At 45.6% G+C, this 18,393-nt stretch overlaps 1 protein-coding gene across 4 annotated transcripts in view; it reads right to left on the bottom strand.

Annotated features, from left to right (window-relative positions):
• CLSTN1 (calsyntenin 1) overlaps positions 1 to 18,088 on the bottom strand; it is a 79,998-nt gene extending 61,910 nt beyond the window's left edge. For all 4 annotated transcript variants that reach the window (XM_044237119.1, XM_044237117.1, XM_044237118.1 and 1 more), the window contains exon 1: positions 17,798 to 18,088. In XM_044237119.1, coding sequence (XP_044093054.1) covers positions 17,798 to 17,888 — 91 coding nt within the window. In that variant the 5' untranslated portion in view covers positions 17,889 to 18,088. The remainder of the gene's footprint in view (positions 1 to 17,797) is intronic.
• Between the last annotated feature and the right edge of the window lie 305 nt (positions 18,089 to 18,393).

Here is an 18,393-nt window from a genome sequence, read left to right on the forward strand (position 1 = left end):
GTTGAGGCCAGTGACACTGTTCTGGATGACCCTACGGTGGTGAATACACGTCATCATACATTCGTGTAAACCCCCAGAATGTACAACAGACACCAGGAGTGAACCCTAACACACACGACGGACTTTGGGGGTCCTTCCGCTGTAATACATGTAACACCATGGTGCGGGGTGTCAACAGCGGGCACAGCTGCACAGGTGTGGGGAACAGGGTGTATGAAAACTCTATACTTTCCACTCAATTTTGCTCTGAACCTAAAACTGCTCTTTTAAAAAAAAAAAAAAAGTCATTAATTTAAATGGGACAGGAGGGCCTGGGGCGGGGCTCATTCGGTTAAGCGTCTGCCTTCAGCTCAGGTTATGATCCCAGGGTCCTTCCATCAAGCCCCGTGTCGGGCTCCCTGCTTAGTAGGGCACCTGCTTCTCCCTCTGCCTCTCCCCCTGCTTATGCTCTCTCTCTCTCTCCTGCTCACTTTTTCTCTCAAAGAAATAAATAAAATCTCTTTAAAAAACTTAAACCTGGGGCGCCTGGGTGGCTCAGTGGGCTAAAGCCTCTGCTTTCGGCTCAGGTCATGGTCCCAGGGTCCTGGGATCGAGCCCCACGTCGGGCTCTCTGCTCCGCAGGGAGCCTGCTTTCCCCTCTCTGCCTGCCTCTCTGCCTACTTGTGATGTCTGTCTGCCAAATAAATAAATAAATATTTTAAAACAACGACAAAAAAAACCCTTAAACCTGGCAATGAAGGCTGACCCCAGAATGAAAGGAGCTCCCGATGAGATGAATTCCAGCAGACGCCAGCGAACCGGTGCCGGCCTTCGCTGTACAGAAGACTCACATGCCGAGAATCACTGTCAGCTCTGACACTGACTTGGGCATAGTGTGCAAACTCCTGGGATATTTGCGCAAACAAGTACGACAAAATTAAAAATGATGTGACTTCAATACAATGTGCTTTCTCCACAGTTTTTAAAACTCCACTCCAATTTCATAATATTCTGACTCAACTGCACATGAAAGGTTCCTAACTAGTCACTCAAATTCATGCTTTTTGAATATTCTTTATTACAGAGAAAAATGGGGTTAAAGATTCTATATGGGACTCCACATATCCCTGCTTTTCACAGTACAAGCTGTAACACAGACTGACAACAATCACCACTTCACTAGGGGTGCTGGGGGCTCCGGTGGCTCCATCGTTGGGCATCTGCCTTGGGCTCGGGTCATGGTCCCAGGGTCCTGGGATCAAGCCCTGCGTCAGGCTCCCTGCTCTGCAGGAAGTCTGCTTCTCCCTCTCCCACTCCCCCTGGTTGTGTTCCCTCTCTCGCTATGTTTGTCAAATAAATTAATAAAATCTTTAAATAAATAATAATAGAGGTGCCTGGGTGGCTCAGTGGTTAAGCCTCTGCCTTCAGCTCAGGTCATGATCTCAGGGTCCTGGGATTGAGCCCCGTATCAGACTCTCTGCTCAGCAGGAAGCCTGCCTCCCCCTCTCTCTGACTGCCTCTCTGCCTACTTGTGATCCCTCTCTCCCTCTGTCAAATAAATAAATAAAATCTTTTAAAAAATAATAATAAGTAACCACTTGACTTGTTTCTTCTTTGGTAAAATGCACTGACTGAGCTAAATGGATTCTAAAATCCTCTACATTTCTAGAATTCCGGCCATAAAATTTATTTAAATTTTTTAAATAAAGTAGATTTTTACGCCAGGTTTTTAAAAGTACTTGAAGTTCTAATGCAATAATATACAAGTAGCCAGAGATTACTTAAATGGGAAACCAAACTGTCAGGTTTTAAAAGTAAAAGACGGGGGTGCCAAACTAGCTCAGTTGTAAGTGCCCACGACTCTTAATCTCGGGAGTTGTGAGTTTGGGACCTGTGTTGGGTCTGGAGATTACTTATATATAAAATCTTTAAAACAACAAGAAATAAAGGACTTTAGGGGCACCTGGGTGGCTCAGTGGGTTAAAGCCTCTGCCTTCGGCTCAGGTCATGATCCCAGGATCCTGGGATCGAGTCCCGCATCGGGCTCTCTGCTCAGCAGGGAGCCTGCTTCCCCTTCTCTCTCTGCCTGCCTCTCTGCCTACTTGTGACCTCTATCTGTCAAATAAATAAATAAAATCTTTAAAAAAAGAAAAAAAAAGAAAGAAAGGACTTTAACATACAAGGAGGGAAAGGATTAGATGACCTTTCAAGAGGAAATTGGATTTATGGAATGTAGTCCAACCGACAACTAGGTCACTGGTTAACCAAGAGTGTTGACAAAACAACCAATCAACATTCCACACCAAGATAAACCGGACAGGTACTCAGGTATAACTTACTCCAGATTCTGGGAAAACTACAAAAGATTTTTTAGGAAAAGAAAGCACATAGCACCAGAGACTTCCTTCATTGGGGTAGTTATAAAAAGCAATGAAATCAGCCGTTTAAAGGTCTCAAACGGGGGTGCCTGGGTGGCTCAGTTGGTTGAGCAACTGCCTTCGGCTCAGGTCACGGTCCCGGAGTCCGGGGATCGAGTCCCACATCGGGCTCCCAGCTCCATGGGGAGTCTGCTTCTCCCTCTGACCTTCTCGCCTCTCATGCTCTCTCTCACTGTCTCTCTCTCAAATAAATAAATAAAATCTTTAAAAAAATAAAAATAAAGGTCTCAAACGGGCCATCTTATGAGGAAAACAAAGATAGTACTCTTTTCCTTTTTTTTTTTCCTTAAGTATTGAACTTCAAAAAAAAAAAAAAGCTTGATTTCCCCCCCTCTTGGTCTCATTCTAGAAATACTAATAAAGTGTATACTCTCAAAGAAAAAGCTCAAATAAATCTGACTTTAACATCTTTCTCTACTTTTTCACCTGTTCTTGCTTTTCCCTCATTAAAAATCTGTCCTACAGTAGAAGTAAAAAGAAAACCAAAGCGGTCACCCACAGACACATAAGATCCTGATTCCTGCCCACCTGCAAAGCCCCCTCTCCCGGCGGCAGCAAGACGGGCGTCCATCTGTCCATCTGCACATTCCAGGCCAGTCCACACCCGGACCCCAGAGCTACACTGTCTTCTATACTCAAGAAAGCAGATGACAATGTAAATGAGAGAGAGACAAGATTACAGGATCAGCTCCTGTAATCAGCTGGATTAACTCTAATGTCTCCCTCTTTTTTTAAGCAAATCCTTTGCTTTCCACTTCATCTATTACTTAGAAGCAAATTACAGGCCACGTATCCCTAAACTACATTTTAACATCAACCACTGTAATCACAACGTGGTCGGTCTGAGGACTCCTGGGGTCCCCAAGACCGCTTCAGGAGGTCCACAAAGCCCTCCTCCCTTCTCCAGCTACATATTTGTGCAAGGCTACATTTTCCTCACCGACTTCAACCAAACAGCAGAGAGCAAAGGCTTGAATATAGGACCTGGCTGACTCGTCTCAAACCCTATTACAGAGATTAGCAAAAATGTAAAACAATGCCGCTCTTCTTACTAAATTGTTTTTTGGTTTGGAAAATACAGTGCGTTTCGTTAAAAATATAATGTTACCCAACTACATTTCAATTTTAATATAGTAAATAATGTTATCATTTAATGGGTTTATTATTCCTATTTTAAACAAATTAATAACTATTTTAATAAGTTCTCTAGTTTAATTTCTAAGAGTAACTACTGATTGATAAAACCCACCCAAACACAATCTCTTTGAGGTCTTTAATAATTTTTCAGAGCACAGGGGTTCCTGAGACCAAAGAGTCTGGAACCCTACAGGATTAGTTAAACAGACCCTACTACAAACATCCTTCTAATGGATATATCCCCTGCACCTGGGACAAATGTTTAATGAATGACATTAAGAAAGTTACAAAACAACTCGTATAAAATGAGCTCATGGGGCGCCTGGGTAAGTGAGTTAAGCCTTTGCCTTCAGCTCAGGTCATGATCTCAGGGTCCTGGGATCGAGCCCCACATCGGGCTCTCTGCTCTGCAGGGAGCCTGCTTCCCCCTCTCTCTCTGCCTGCCTCTCTGCCTACCTGTGGATCTTTCTGTCAAATAAATAAATAAATAATCTTAAAAAAAAAAAACAAAAAACGAGCTCAATTGCTTTTAACTTTGATTTCAACACAGCCTGCTAAAGGTTCATGAGAAGTCCTACAGCATTGACAACATTTCCCAACCTTAGATAACCCACAGACCTTTTACCAAATAACACAGAACCAAGTAATACCCTTCGGGGAGCTCTGCCTCGGACCCCATCCTAAACAATGATTTGAAGGGGGGCCTGCAGGCATCTTTTACTGTTACTATTAAAGTTACCAGGTCACCACTGCTTAGAATGGACGACCGCCAGTAAATGACACGTACACATCCAATCAAGACTATTTGAGGGTTCCGTAAACTCCCCTTTTTACATTTGCTTTAGTAAAATAACTCTACAAGGAGTAAATTTAATTCATATACATTTTGGACCTTGGACAATTCAAGCAATAGTTTTAAATGGCAACTCTTAAGTAAAATCTTTGATGAAAAACAGGAAGTACTTCCGACCAGAAGTCATTCCCTTAAATGATGCACATGCCTTCTCCGCAAGGGGTAACCTGCACACGCGGGCAGTTCTCCGGGCGGTGGACACACAGCTGTTGGCAGAAGGCTCCCGGCACCCATCCTGAGGCCTCCCGCTTCCTGTCCCCCATCGGCCAACCCCTGCAGTGTCGCCACCTGGTCACCAGGGGGCCTGCTGGCCCACATCTCCCTGCTTCTGCTGCCTTCCTGTTGAGGATCAGCTTCCACCCGTCCCTCTGACCGTCAGGTCACTAAGAAGTCACCCTCTTCAGTCCAGGTGTGAGCCAAGTGTGACTGATCACAGCTGATGCCCCCCCACCAAATCTTTTATTTTATTATTATTTCTATTTATGAGAGAGAGAGAGAGAGAGAGAGAGAACGAGGGGGAGAAGTTCAGAAGGAGAGGCAGACTCTGGCTGAGCAGGGAGTTCCATGTAGGACTCGATCCTGGCACTCCAGGATCATGACCTGAGCTAAAGGCAGTCGCTTAACCCACTGAGCCACGCAGGCGCCCTGCCCACAAAATCTTTCAAAGCCACTCTAGTACTTCGAGACCTACTTACCACAAGTTAACCAGCGCTTCATCTCTGCTTTATAAAGTTAATACTGTAATGGTGAGAGTGCTGTGTTTTACTACAAATTTGCCTGGTGTCCACTTGTGTTATGGGTTAAAATGGGTTTCTGATGATCACTTGTGGAGCTTAAAGGGTTTATAACAGTGTTTCCAGGGGAAAATGCAATTTGAGCTCTAACTGGAACTCTAAGAGGTAGATAAAAATTGCCTTTCCAGCTCATCTGGGAATCAGACACGGGCCCCAGGAAACCACACATCGAGTCAAAGCTCGGTTAAGGAGAAGAGTACCCAGCGCCGAGGCAGTCAGGGAGCTTGGATCCAGGCCTCTAAGTAACTTCTGGTAGCCACTGCTGAGGGTGCTGGGGCCGCGTCACGGCTCCCTGCACGGGCCCATCTCAGCTTCCCTGCCTGCACTGGAATTTCCCAAAGATAAGAAGGTACAGTCAGGACTGCTCTGTTCCAAGTCAAGGCTTCTGCCCCAAATCCCTATCTGCTCTCCTACACCACTAAGCTGAGCTTCCAGATACAACTGAAACTTCAGGAAACCCTTCTGGCACTCATCCTTCAGGCCTAAACCATCAAAGCCTGGTGGAAGTTGCCCACGTTTGCTTTCTCACTGCCCCTGGTTTCAAGTCTGGAAATCACATAAACACACTTAATAGGAAGAGGGAAAAAAATGCAACAAATACATACTTGCCTTATGCATTACTTTTTTAAAGTAGCGGTAAAAACCTCAAACCTTTCAAGAATACTCAAAGAACAATTCTAAAAAAAGTGGGGTTAATAAATTCCATCAACCGAATAAACAAATGTATACTAAATCACTGGCATTTTAAAAAACATTTTTTCAAGAATTTTCTTGAGAGACAGAGAAAGGAACAGAGAGCACAAGCGAGCATGAGGGGGAAGGAGGAGGAGAAGCAGGTTCCCGGCTGCGCAGGGAGCTCAATGCAGGACTCGATCCCAGGACCCTGGGACCATGACCTGAGCCAAAGGCAGATGCTTAACCAACTGAGCCCCCCAGGTGCCCTGATCCCTGGCATTGATGACCTTTCTAAAATATTTCATCAGGGGAATCTGGGTGGCTCAGTGGGTTAAGCCTCTGCCTTCGGCTCAGGTCATGATCCCAGGGTCCTTGGATCGAGCCCCACATCCAGTTCTCTGCTCAGCAGGGAGCCTGCTTCCCCAACTCTGTCTGCTGCTCTGCCTACCTGTGATCTCTCTATCTCTCTGTGTGTCAAATAAATAAATAAAATCTTTAAAACATTTCACCAGGGCGCCTGGGTGGCTCAGTGGATTGAGCCGCTGCCTTCGGCTCAGGTCATGATCTCAGGGTCCTGGGATCAAGTCCCGCATTGGGCTCTCTGCTCGGCGGGGAGCCTGCTTCCTTCTCTCTCTCTGCCTGACTCTCTGCCTACTTGTGATCTCTCTCTGTCAAATAATAAATAAATAAAATCTTTAAAAAAAAAAAAAAACAAAAAAAACATTTCACCAAACAGGTTGCATTTGTTATGAATTAAAGTCACCATCAGGGAGAGAAGGGAGACTATGTTATGAAAATATCCCACTGGTACATGTTCCTCCAGGTTTAAGAAAGACCGATCTCATATAAAGAAGTGTTTAGGGACGCCTGGGTGGCTCAGTTGGTTAAGCAGCTGCCCTCGGCTCAGGTCATGATCCCAGGGTCCTGGGATCGAGTCCCACATCGGGCTCCTTGCTCGGCAGGGAGCCTGCTTCTCCCTCTGCCTCTGTCTGCCTCTTTGCCTGTGCTCGCTCGCTTTCTCTCCCTCTGTCTCTGACAAATAAATAAATAAAATCTTTAAAAAAAAAAAAAAAGAAGCGTTTAAGTCATTTTCTATTCTGAGCTTTGAATGTTTGGAAGATGCATATTAGTTGCCCTCTTAATTAAACAAGTGGTTTCCTACACTTGGGCATGGACTTTTTAAACTCTTGCCAAATGAAAATGCTTCATCGGGAATCAAGGGCAGGTATTAATGGCTATCTGACAAACAACTCAGAAGCAAGCTGAGAAACATGGCCAGTTCAGAGCTTGATAATAGAGGCTGGGGATTATCAAGGTACCCCACCATTATCACAGCCCTAGGAACTGAGGTGTTCCCATACTGGGAACGGCTGCTGCCCACTTCTAATCCCGGCTTTACTGCAGTAACAACCGCAGCCCAAGTGAGTAGGACTTAGGAAGAAAATTCAACGCAAGCCGGTGCATTTCACTACTTACTAGCTACTCTGATGAACATTTGAGAAGCGTGGCAAAAAAAAGATTAGGGATTATCCAAGAATTTTAATTATTTCTGTTGTCCTCGTTACTGATTCTATACGTAACAGGCAACTGGCATGAATGAGTCAAGGCATTTTAAAAGTAAACATAATCTGCTGACGCAAAGGCTTTAATCCCCCAATCAAGAGCAGCACTATTCCTCAATTAGCTTCTACCTCTGATCTGCCGGCACTACTGTGAGCCAAGTCTACTCTGTCCTTCGCTAGTTGCTGAGGAGGAGAGTGTACACCCTCCACCCTAAGGCCACGAGTCCTGCCATGAGGAAGGGGGGCCCGGGGGAAGGTGCCTCGGAGGAGGGCGGGGCATCGGCAGGTGCACGTGAGCGAGTCCAGAGGACCAAGGGCTCCAGCGAAAACTCCCAGGGCCAGGCCCCCGTTCCGATTAACACCCTGCCACGAGAGTCTATCAATACTCAAGACTATTTTCTAGGTTTGCCGGGTCCCGTGCTTGGTTTAATGCTCTGTCACCTTGAATTTATTTATTTTTTTTTTAAAGATTTTATTTATTTATTTGACAGAGAGAAATCACAAGTAGGCAGAGAGGCAGAGAGAGAGAGGAGGAAGCAGGCTACCTGCTGAGCAGAGAGCCCGATGCGGGACTCGATCCCAGGACCCCGAGATCATGACCTGAGCCGAAGGCAGCGGCTTAAACCACTGAGCCACCCAGGCGCCCACCTTGAATTTATTAATAATTTTTGAGCAAAGGCGCCTGCACTTTGACTTTGCACTTGGCCCCACATATTACGCAGCTGGTTCTCTCAATATTCATCGTCAACTACAACCGAAACATGTAAAGTTAAATGTGACTGGATTCTGTGTTTCAGACGTAATAAACTATGCTCTTTATTTTTTTTTCTCAAAGAAAAAAAAAATTTATTTATTTATTTGACCGATAGAGCTCACAAGTAGAAAGAGAGAGAGAGGAGGGAAGCAGGCTCCCTGCTGAGCAGAGACCCCCCCCCATGCAGGGCTCGATCCCAGGACCCTGGGATCATGACCCGAGCCGAAAGCAGAGGCTTCAACCAACTGAGCCACCCAGGTGCCCCTAAACTATGCTCTTTAAAAGCCACTTAGCAGACAACTGTATACAAGTCATTTTCAAGGTTTACATATCTTCAGTTGAAGTTTATGCCAATCAATTTTTTTCTTGGTGATCCTTAAAACGAATGAGAAAAAAAATTTAAGCACTAGAAAGAACTCAGAATGTCTTTGTTACACCTTAAATTGGTCTTAAAACAAAGATGACACCCATATTTACCGAGTTTCAAAATTCACTTTGAATCTACAGACATACATTTTTTAAAGATTTTATTTATTTATTTGACAGAGATCACAAACAGGTAGAGAGGCAGGGAAGGGCGGGGGGGTGGGGGGAGCAGGCTCCCTGCTGAGCGGAGAGCCCGATGTGGGGCTCGATCCCAGGACACTGGGATCACGACCTGAGCCGAAGGCAGAGGCTTTAACCCACTGAGCCACCCAGGTGCCCCTTAAGACATACATTCCTAAGTATTTTATACTATGATTAAAAACTGGGTAAATAAATTGTCACTTAAAGAATAAAATCAAAGAACCATACAGACAAAATAATTCACTTTAACAAAGCACACTTTTTAGCCAATTAGCAGAACCAAAATGTAATAAATGAAGAAACATCATATTCTAGGCCAGTTGTCTAAGCAGTCTAGCATTTTAGGGGTGCCTGGGTGTCTCAATCAGTCAAGTGTCCAATTCTTGGTTTTGGCTCAGGTCATGATCTCAGGGTGCCGGGATCGAGCCCTGCATCAAGCTCCGTGCTAGGTGAGGAGTCTGCTTGTCCCTTTCCCTCTGCTCGCTGGTGTTCTCTGTCTCCGGAAAAAAATAAGTAAAATCTTAAAAAAAAAAAAAAAAAGAATTCTAGCATTTCATCCTTTTCCTTTCACAAAGTTAAATCCTGGTCCTGGAAGCTGGAGGTTCACTCAGCTTGTCCCCCAACGGCAGAGTCTGCACCTTATGAGCTCATTTCTCATCACAGGGGGCAATCCGAGCCTGGGGTTGGATGCAGGCGGCCGACCTGCTCCGCCTTTCTTCAAGCGAGACGTGGTAAAAACGAGAGAGCTGCAGGGCTGGGTGCGGCAAGGATTTGAAGGGTTGGTAAGCTTCAGACCTAAGGAAAGCCAACTACGGTTCTCAACGTTTTTTTCAGGAAAGTGTTGCTTTTTGTGCTAGCAGGTGCCCAGGCTGAATGATCAAATGTCAGGGAAGTTCAAAGAAGTATGTTTTTACGGGGAAGGCTACACAGGTGTAGAAGGCAGACCTTTCAACACTGCAATGATACAGGACAGGATGAGGGAGGAAGGAGCTGGTTGGAGGAAATGCCAGTTTATCCCCAGAGCAGGAAACCATCAGCAACTTAAAACCCTCGTAAGAAAACGCAGACAACCATGAAATGTGTATCTGATTAGAAAAAAGCTCCCGGGAGGACTTACAGAGGTCAAGAGCAAGTGTAAGCTGGTGCAGCCACTCTGGGGAACAGTTCAGCACGTCCCCCAACAAGTTAGACACTGACCACGCGACCCAGCAATTCCACCCCTGGGTGCACACCCCAGAGAACTGGACGTGTACGTGCACACAAAGCCAGTGCACAACCATGCCCAGCAGCATTTCCACGGTGGCCACAAAGTGGAAAACCACCCAAATGTCCATCGACTGAGGAACACATCAACTAAATGTGGTCTATCCGTACAAAGAAATATCGTTTTAGTCTCTTAGGGCTGCCAAAACAAAATACCATAGACTGGGCGGCTTCTGCACGACAGAAATGTATTTCTCACAGATCTGGAGACTGGGAAGTCCGGGACCAAGGTGCCCCGGGTTGGAGTTCTGCTGAGACGCTCCTCGTTCGCAGCTGGCGTGTTCTCGCTGTGTCTTCACTTGGTGGAAGGGCCCAGGGCGGTGTCTGGGTTCTCTTTTACGGGAGAACTCGTGCCATTTGGGAGGGCTCTATGTTCAGGTCTAATCACCTCTCAAAAGGCCCACCTTCCAATACCATGATCTGGGGAATATGGTTTCAACACACGAATTTTGGAAGGACACAAACCTATGGTAAATGTTATTCAGCCATAAAAGGGAATGAAGTTCTGATACACGTTACAACACAGACGAACCCTGAAACATCAACTGAAAGAAGCTAGTTGCAGACATATCGTCAGACTCCACTGATATAAAATGTCCAGAAGAGGCAATTCCTTAGAGACAGGAAGCAGACTGGTGGTTGCCAAGGGGGGGGGTTAGAGTCAGAGCGAAGGGCTCAGGGGCTCCTCTTTGGGATGATGATGAAAATGCTCTGAAATGAGGGCACATGGCTGGCTCAGGCAGTAGGGCATGTACCTCTTGACCTCAGGATCGTAAATCAAGCACCACATTGGGTGCAGAACTTACTTTTTTTTTTTTTTTTAAAGATTTTATTTATTTATTTATTTGACAGAGATCACAAGTAGGCAGAGAGGCAGGCAGAGAGAGAGGAGGAAGCAGGCTCCCTGCTGAGCAGAGAGCTCGACGCGGGGCTCGATCCCAGGACCCTGCTTTAACCCACTGAGCCTCCCAGGCGCCCCTAGAACTTACTTTAAAAAACAAAAATAAAATTATTAGGGGTGCCTGGCTGGCTCAGCAGGTAAAGCATGCGATTCCAGATCTCAGGATTTTAAGTTCGAGCCCCACACTGGGCATGAAGAGTACTTAAAAATAAAATGTTTAGGAGCACCTGGGTGGCTCAGTCAGCTAAGCAACCAATTCTTGATTTAGGCTCAGGTCATGATCTCAGGGTCCTGAGATCGAGCCCCACATCGGGCTCCTTGCTCAGTGGGGAGCCTGCTTCTCCCTCTCCCTCTGCTTGTGCTTTCTCACTTGTGCACTCTAATAAATAAATAAAAACTTTAAAAAATAAAAAAATAATAATTTTAATAATAAAATCTTTTAAAAATAATACATTTTAAAAAGGGAATGAAGAGGGGCACCTGGGGGGCACAGGCAGTTGAGCACCTGACTCTTGGTTTCCGGTCATGATCTTGGGGTCCTGAGACTGAGCCCTGTACTGGGATCTGTACTCAGTGGTAGTCTACTTGAGATTCTCTGTCTCTGCCTCTCCTCCCCACTGCTCACCCACACACACTCATGCTCTCTCTCTAAAATAAGTAAATCTGGGGTGCCTTGGTGGCTCAGTGGGTTAAACCTCTGCCTCGACTCAGGTCATGATCTCAGAGTCCTGGGATCGAGCCTCAGGTCTGGCTCTCTGCTGAGGAGGAAGCCTGCTTCCCCCTCTTTCTCTCTGCCTGCCTCTCTGCCTAGTTGTGATCTCTCTCTCTCTCTCTCTTTGTCGAATAAATAAAACCTTTTTTAAAAAAATAAATTAAATAAGTAAATCTTTTTTAAAAATATTCTATTTATTTATTTGAGAAAGAGAGAGCATGAGACGGGGGAGGAGCAGGCAGAGGGAGAAGCAGACTCCCTGTGGAGCAGGGAGCCCAATGTGGGGCTGGATCCCAGGACTCTGGGATCATGACCTGAGCCCAAGGCAGTCGCTGAACCAACTGAGCCAGCCAGGCGTTCTTAATTTTAAATAAATCTTTAAGAAAAAAATTAAAACTGGGGCACCTCGGTGACTCAGTTGTCAGGCACCTGCCTTTGGCTCAGGTCATGGTCCCAGGTTCTGGGATTAAGCCCCACATCCGGCTCCCTACTGGGGGGAAGCCTGCTCCCTTTCCCACTCCCCATTTGTGTTCCCTCTTTCGGTTGTGTCTCTGTCAAATAAATAAATAAATAAATAAAACATTTTTTAAAATAAAAAAATAGAAGAGGGGATGAAGGAAAAGAAAGTCTTATTTTGAAAAGTAGCAGATTCTAAAAAGTTCTTGTCACAAGAGAATCAGACTAGTCCAAAACAGATGGCTGAAAGATAATATTCACATCTGACCTAAGGTCAAAAAAGGAAAACACAATTCCTCCTTTACTATGTTACCACCTACTTCTTGTTGGAGTTCTGGAATAGAAGATGTGTTCTATGGTTTTTAAAATGTTCTCAATTCAGTTACTTTGAAGTAAATGAATTTTCATCTAAAACTTTAAAAAAATGAAAAAACCTTAGCAAAACATCTTGTGAAAAACTTTAACAATGATATCATCCTACAGCTAACTGAGAAGATGAACAAAAATATGCCTAAAACACAGAGAAGAAAGGACCTATCAAATCGGGGCCAAACAAATGCAGTATCCCCATTCCTAGGGGGTGGCAGCCCTAAGGAAGGACGGCCACGGTCCATCCTCCCCTCACAGCCGTCAGTTTGAGGGCACCCAGCTCTGGCTTCTGCACAGTCACTACTGCCATCAAAATGTCACTTTTGTTTTGTTTTGGTTTTTTTTTTTACAATACTGGGACACACTGCTGAATAAGTCATTTCCCCCAATCTTGAATCCTTATTTCTGAAGCTTAACCAAACTCTGTATTTTATAACAAATCAATTATCTTAAATTACACTTATAGAAGACACAACGTATTTTCAAATACTTCTGCTTTTACCATATCGAGACCACAGAAAAAGCAAGATACATTTTTTTTTAAGATTTTATTTATTTATTTGACAGACCGAGATCACAAGTAGGCAGAGAGGCAGGCAGAGAGAGAGGAAGGGAAGCAGGCCCCCTGCTGAGCAGACAGCCCGATGCGGGGCTCGATCCCAAGACCTTGAGATCATAACCTGAGCCGAAGGCAGCGGCCTAACCCACTGAGCCACCCAGGCACCCAAGATACATTTTTTTAACGGCATAATGATCCTAAACCACAATTAACCAGAGTAAGAAATATATTCTTGGTGATTTTTCAGGATAATCAGAACTCTTATAAATGAAACTCTTCTTCAACTCTTATAAATGAAAACTTTACCCTTGCCTCCAAAATTATAATTTTCCTGCCTTAGGAAGCAATAATAGAAATAACTCAATTCTGGGGCACTGGGGTGGCTCAGTCCATTAAGCACCTGCTTTTGCCTCAGGTCATGATCCCAGGGTCCTGGGATGGAGCCCTTCGTGGGGCTCCCTGCTCAGCAAGGAGCCTGCTTCTCCCTCTCCTTTGCCTGCTGTTTCCCTACTCGTGCTCTCCTTCTCTCTGTTAAAATAATAAATGGAATCTTTTTTTTTTTTTAATTTTTAAAAAAATTTATGACAGAGAGACACAGCGAGAGAGGGAACACAGTACGGGAGAGCTGGAGAGGGAGAAGCAGGCTCCCCACAGAGCAGGGAGCCCCATATGGGACTTGATCCCAGGACGCTGGGATCATGACCTAAGCTGAAGGCAGACGCTTAACGACTAAGCTACCCAGGAGCCCCTAAATGGAATCTTTAAAAAACATATATATATATATATATATTTCAATTCTTTTTAAAAGTGTCTTAAAACTTTAACATCCTCATATTAAACATTAAGAGGTGGTTTCATAAACTTGGAGCCAAGTCCTGAAACCAGTATCATGGAATTACAGCATTTTCTAACTTGAATGTAAAAATTTTATATTTCATTAAAATTTCATTTATGGGTCATATCTTCAGATCTAAAACTGAAATATCAATTGCTTTTTTTTTTTTTTGGTTTAAAAATCAAATAGTACCGACACAGATAATGTATGATATGAACTACTAAAACTTCTTTTGCAAAAGAATTGCTATAAAACTGCTTGATTTTATGCTTTTCCTCCTAAAAGGGGTCTGCAGCCAGAAGATGAATTCTAGGTAACTGAAGGTTCCAGTTAACTGAGTTCGAGCTCCTAAATTAGAGTACATTCAGAATTATTAATATTTTATCATTTCTGGGGTGCCTCAGTGGCTCAGTCAGTTAAACGTCTGCCTTCAGGTCAGGTCATGATCCCAAGGTCCTGAGTTCAGGTCCCTTTCTCTTTCCCTCTGCTCCCTCCCCTGCTCATACTCTCTGTCAAATAAAATAAAATGTAAAAAAAAAATAATAATTTAATTTAAAAATAATTTTTTAAAAAATATACTTTATTTCTTTAGTAGTTATAAGCCTCCTATGTGAAATAAATGACATTTACTCCCAGCAATACAACTGCTAGATTAAGTATAATACTGACATCTGTATTCAAGGGACTTTTCCTCAAAGTTACTTATGAAAAACAAGGTAACAAATTAAGAAACCACTTTCCAGGGGCACCTGGGTGGCTCAGTGGGTTAAGCCGCTGCCTTCGGCTCAGGTCATGGTCTCAGGGTCCTGGGGTCGAGTCCCGCATCGGGCTCTCTGCTCAGCAGGGAGCCTGCTTCCTCCTCTCTCTCTCTGCCTGCATCTCTGCCTACTTGTGATCTCTCTCTGTGAAATAAATAAATAAAATCTTAAAAAAAAAAAAAAAGAAACCACTTTCTAAAAAAGCAGAGAATTACAGTATCTTTAAAAATTAGACTCAGATTGGTGGCCACAAAGTACACCCTTCAAAAGCTGCTACAGATTTTTATGGTCTAATATCCCCAACACTGCAATCAACAGAACAGATCCTTGGAAAATTATCTACTAATGAATTTCTATATCGTGATGCAGAATTTAGATTTGTTTTGTAGTCTGTAATGCCTTTTTCAGTATACAACATTTATCTGTCAGAAGAGAATTAGGACATAAAAATACTATGCTGTCAAAACTGAGATAGAGCTGTCCATCCATTCAATCACTCAACAAATACTGAGAATCTACTCCTACCGTGTGGGGGTGATAGGATTCACATGAGAACAAAACAGACCAAACATCTTTCTGTCTTGGGGCCTATGTCCTAGTAAGGGGAGACAATCAACAAAATAAGGCTGTTTGAATGGGCTTAAGTGTTATGGAAAGAGAAAAAGCAAGGCAGGGAAGGGAGGATTCAGGGGCTCAGAGAGAGATGAAATTGCACAGAGGAAGGTGAGGAGAGGCTCGCAGAGAAGTCTGTGTACAAACAAACAGGAAAATAACAATTAAAATTATTTCGCTGGCTTTGAAGTGCAGTCCATGCTTGCATTAAAATATATGTATATATATATTCATAAGCTTTCTATATTCTCCATTTCAATTTACGATTTCCTGATCACTGACTCACTGGAAAGAAAGCAGGCAGCCTAGGGCATGCCAAGGATATGCCTAATATTTTGATTTACTTGATGTTTTTTAAGAACTGCAGCTACAGATTAGAGTGAAATCTGGAGTTCTCTGTTAAACAACCAATTAACAGTCAAAATGCAATTCACATTACAAAACCTAACATTCTCTCCAGCAGTTTATATGTGATATTTATCCCACTAATAATTATTAGAGATAGCTAGAGTATGGCCAGCTGTTTGTATCATACTGTCTTAGAGCAAAAAAAAAAAAAAAAAAAGTCCGACTATTAGTTGAAATGATCACCTTCTAAAATGAGCCCACAGGGGCACCTGGGTGGCTCAGTGAGTTAAAGCCTCTGCCTCGGCTCAGGTCGTGATCCCAGGGTCCTGGGATCCAGCCCCACATCGGGCTCTCTGCTTGGAGGGGAGCCTGCTTCCCTTCCCCTCTCGCTGCCTGCCTCGCTGCCTACTTGTGATCTCTGTCTAATAAATAAATAAAATCTTTAAAATGAGCCCACAGAAAGTGTCTCTGGCAAACTGCATATTTACATATAAAATCCACTTGCAACCCCTCAAAATGAAACCATTTTATTGGCATTTCTTGTAATATTCACAAGACATTTTCTACCTTGCAGGCTGGGGAAAAGAAAAAAAAGCAAGAGAATAACTTATGTTTAAAATGTGTTTTTATTTTGAAGACTAATTATCCTTAAATACTATAAATGCACCAAGAAAAGCTTAGAAAGTCAGCCAATGACAAAGGACTCAGTACTCAACATTATCTTTCACATAAGATTTGTTAGTCCACCACAGTGAGGATATCTGATAAATGAAATTTATATTTGTTGAATAACCCAAGTAATTCAATAATGAATAGCAAATGGAGGTGAACGGACAAACAAGAAAATATGGATCTTAACAAGAAATGTTATCACTGGCTAAATGAAATATATTTGAACTGTTCCCAAAAATACTCAATCCAAGCACATATTTTTGAAATGTGTGGGTTTTCCCCAAGAGAAGCAGAACTCTGACATTTTCTCTTGGACAGATCAGACTTTCAGACCTCCGTTCCCACATCTGGAAAGAACATTTCAAGCTCAGCTTGATGTAACTTTTAAAAATCAAACTGAGAGCGATTTGATACTTAGTGACTGAGACTTGACTATGACAGTCCACAGAATGTTAGAGATGAAGTATTCCAAGTTCATCATCCCCCATGTGAAGAAAGGAACACAGAACAAAAGATGCATTTGCCTCTTCTGCCCTTTAATTTTTGAACACCATACTTCTCTCCGTCTGTCACGCCAAGGAAGAGAAAAATTAGGATTTTTTTTTTTTTAAAAAGCCTGCTAATACGAAATAGGACTGTTTCATTTAGACTTTCGTCAGGTCTCCCCCTCCCAGGCTTTTGATGAAAAATTAAAAATCAGAAGAATAGATCCAAGTCCTCTCCAGACTACACCTAGATTACTTTGCTCCAAGGCCAAGAAAAATGTTTACGATTCCAAGATGCACTCGGAAGCATGCATCTGCAATGCGTAAGCTTTTCGCTGGCAAGATCGGCCAGTATCAGAGAGCGTGCACTGTTTAAAAGGTTAAGTGGATGAAGGTTAAGACAACAACAAAACAATCAATTCACTAAGAAATTTTTTTTGTTGTTTTCCCCAAGTAACAGTACAATACTGTCGGCCTTGAGGAATCAGGGAGGTTTCTGCTGAGGATCTGAAAGCCTCCGAGCGATGTAAGTCACCATCAGGAAAACTGCACCAAGGTGTCGGGGGTGCGGAGAGGCAGATTCCGAACGCGGGGTGAGACCGCGACCGTAAACCTCCTCGCGATTTCACCTTCGGATGAAACGTGGGAGGGGAGCGAGAAGTTTCGGCCGCTGCCCGTCTGAAAACAGACAAGATTTAAAGGACCCCGGGGGGCGGCGGAAAGGGGCGAGGATGCGGCGTCCGCGGCGCAGCAGCAGAGCGCCGGGACCCCGGCAGGGATGCGGAGGAGTGGGTTCTTATGTAAGCACACACCAAAAACTGCGTGCACCCCCCGCCTGATGCACGAGCGAGCACACAACACACGTACACGGCCTCTCACCGGGCTGCACCCCCGCCCGCAGGCGCTGCGGCGGACGGGGACCGACCCTTGCGCCCGTCGGCACGTCCCCCCAGACCCGCGCAGCCGCCACCCGGGGGTCCGGCGCCCCGCCCGGGGACGCAGCCCGGCTTCGCCGGCCGCCGGCGCCCGCCCCGACTCCCCCCGGGCCCGCCCCAGCCCGCCGCTTACCTCGCGAGGCCCAGACCCCGCCGCCGCTCAGCAGCCCGGCCAGCAGCAGCCAGGCGGCCGGGGCCAGCGCGGGCGCAGCGCGGCGCAGCATCGCTCCGGCTCCCGGCGCCGCGGCCGGCCCGAGGCGGGAGCGGCAGGCACGCGCGCGGGGCGCCGAGCAGGGTTCTCGCGGCCCGGGGCCGGCTGCTTCACGCCGCGGCGAGTCCGGGGTCCCACGAGCCGCCGCCGCGACGCTGGGCCGCGCGCTCGGGCCGCGGGCGCCCTCCCCTCCGCCGAGGAAGCGCTTGGCTGGAGGCGGCGGCAGCAACTAAGATGGCGGCGGCGCGCTCTCTCGGGTCCGGCGAGGGTACCGGCGGGGGCGGGGTGGCGGCGGGAGGGGCGCGCGCGCGAGCGGGAGGGCGGGGTGGCGGCGGGAGGGGCGCGCGCACGAGGGAGAGGCGGAGTGGGGCGCGCGCGCGCGGGCGGGCGCGAGGCGCGCGCCTCGAATCGCCGGCGGAGCCCGGAGCGCGCGCCCGCGGGGCCGCGCCTGGGGTACCTCCCGAGACGCGGCGAGATGTCTGGGGGCTGCACGCCCTGCCCCCGCTGCGGCCGAGAGC

Source organism: Neovison vison, chromosome 2 (assembly GCF_020171115.1).
Source record: "Neovison vison isolate M4711 chromosome 2, ASM_NN_V1, whole genome shotgun sequence".
Lineage (NCBI taxonomy): Eukaryota > Metazoa > Chordata > Mammalia > Carnivora > Mustelidae > Neogale > Neogale vison.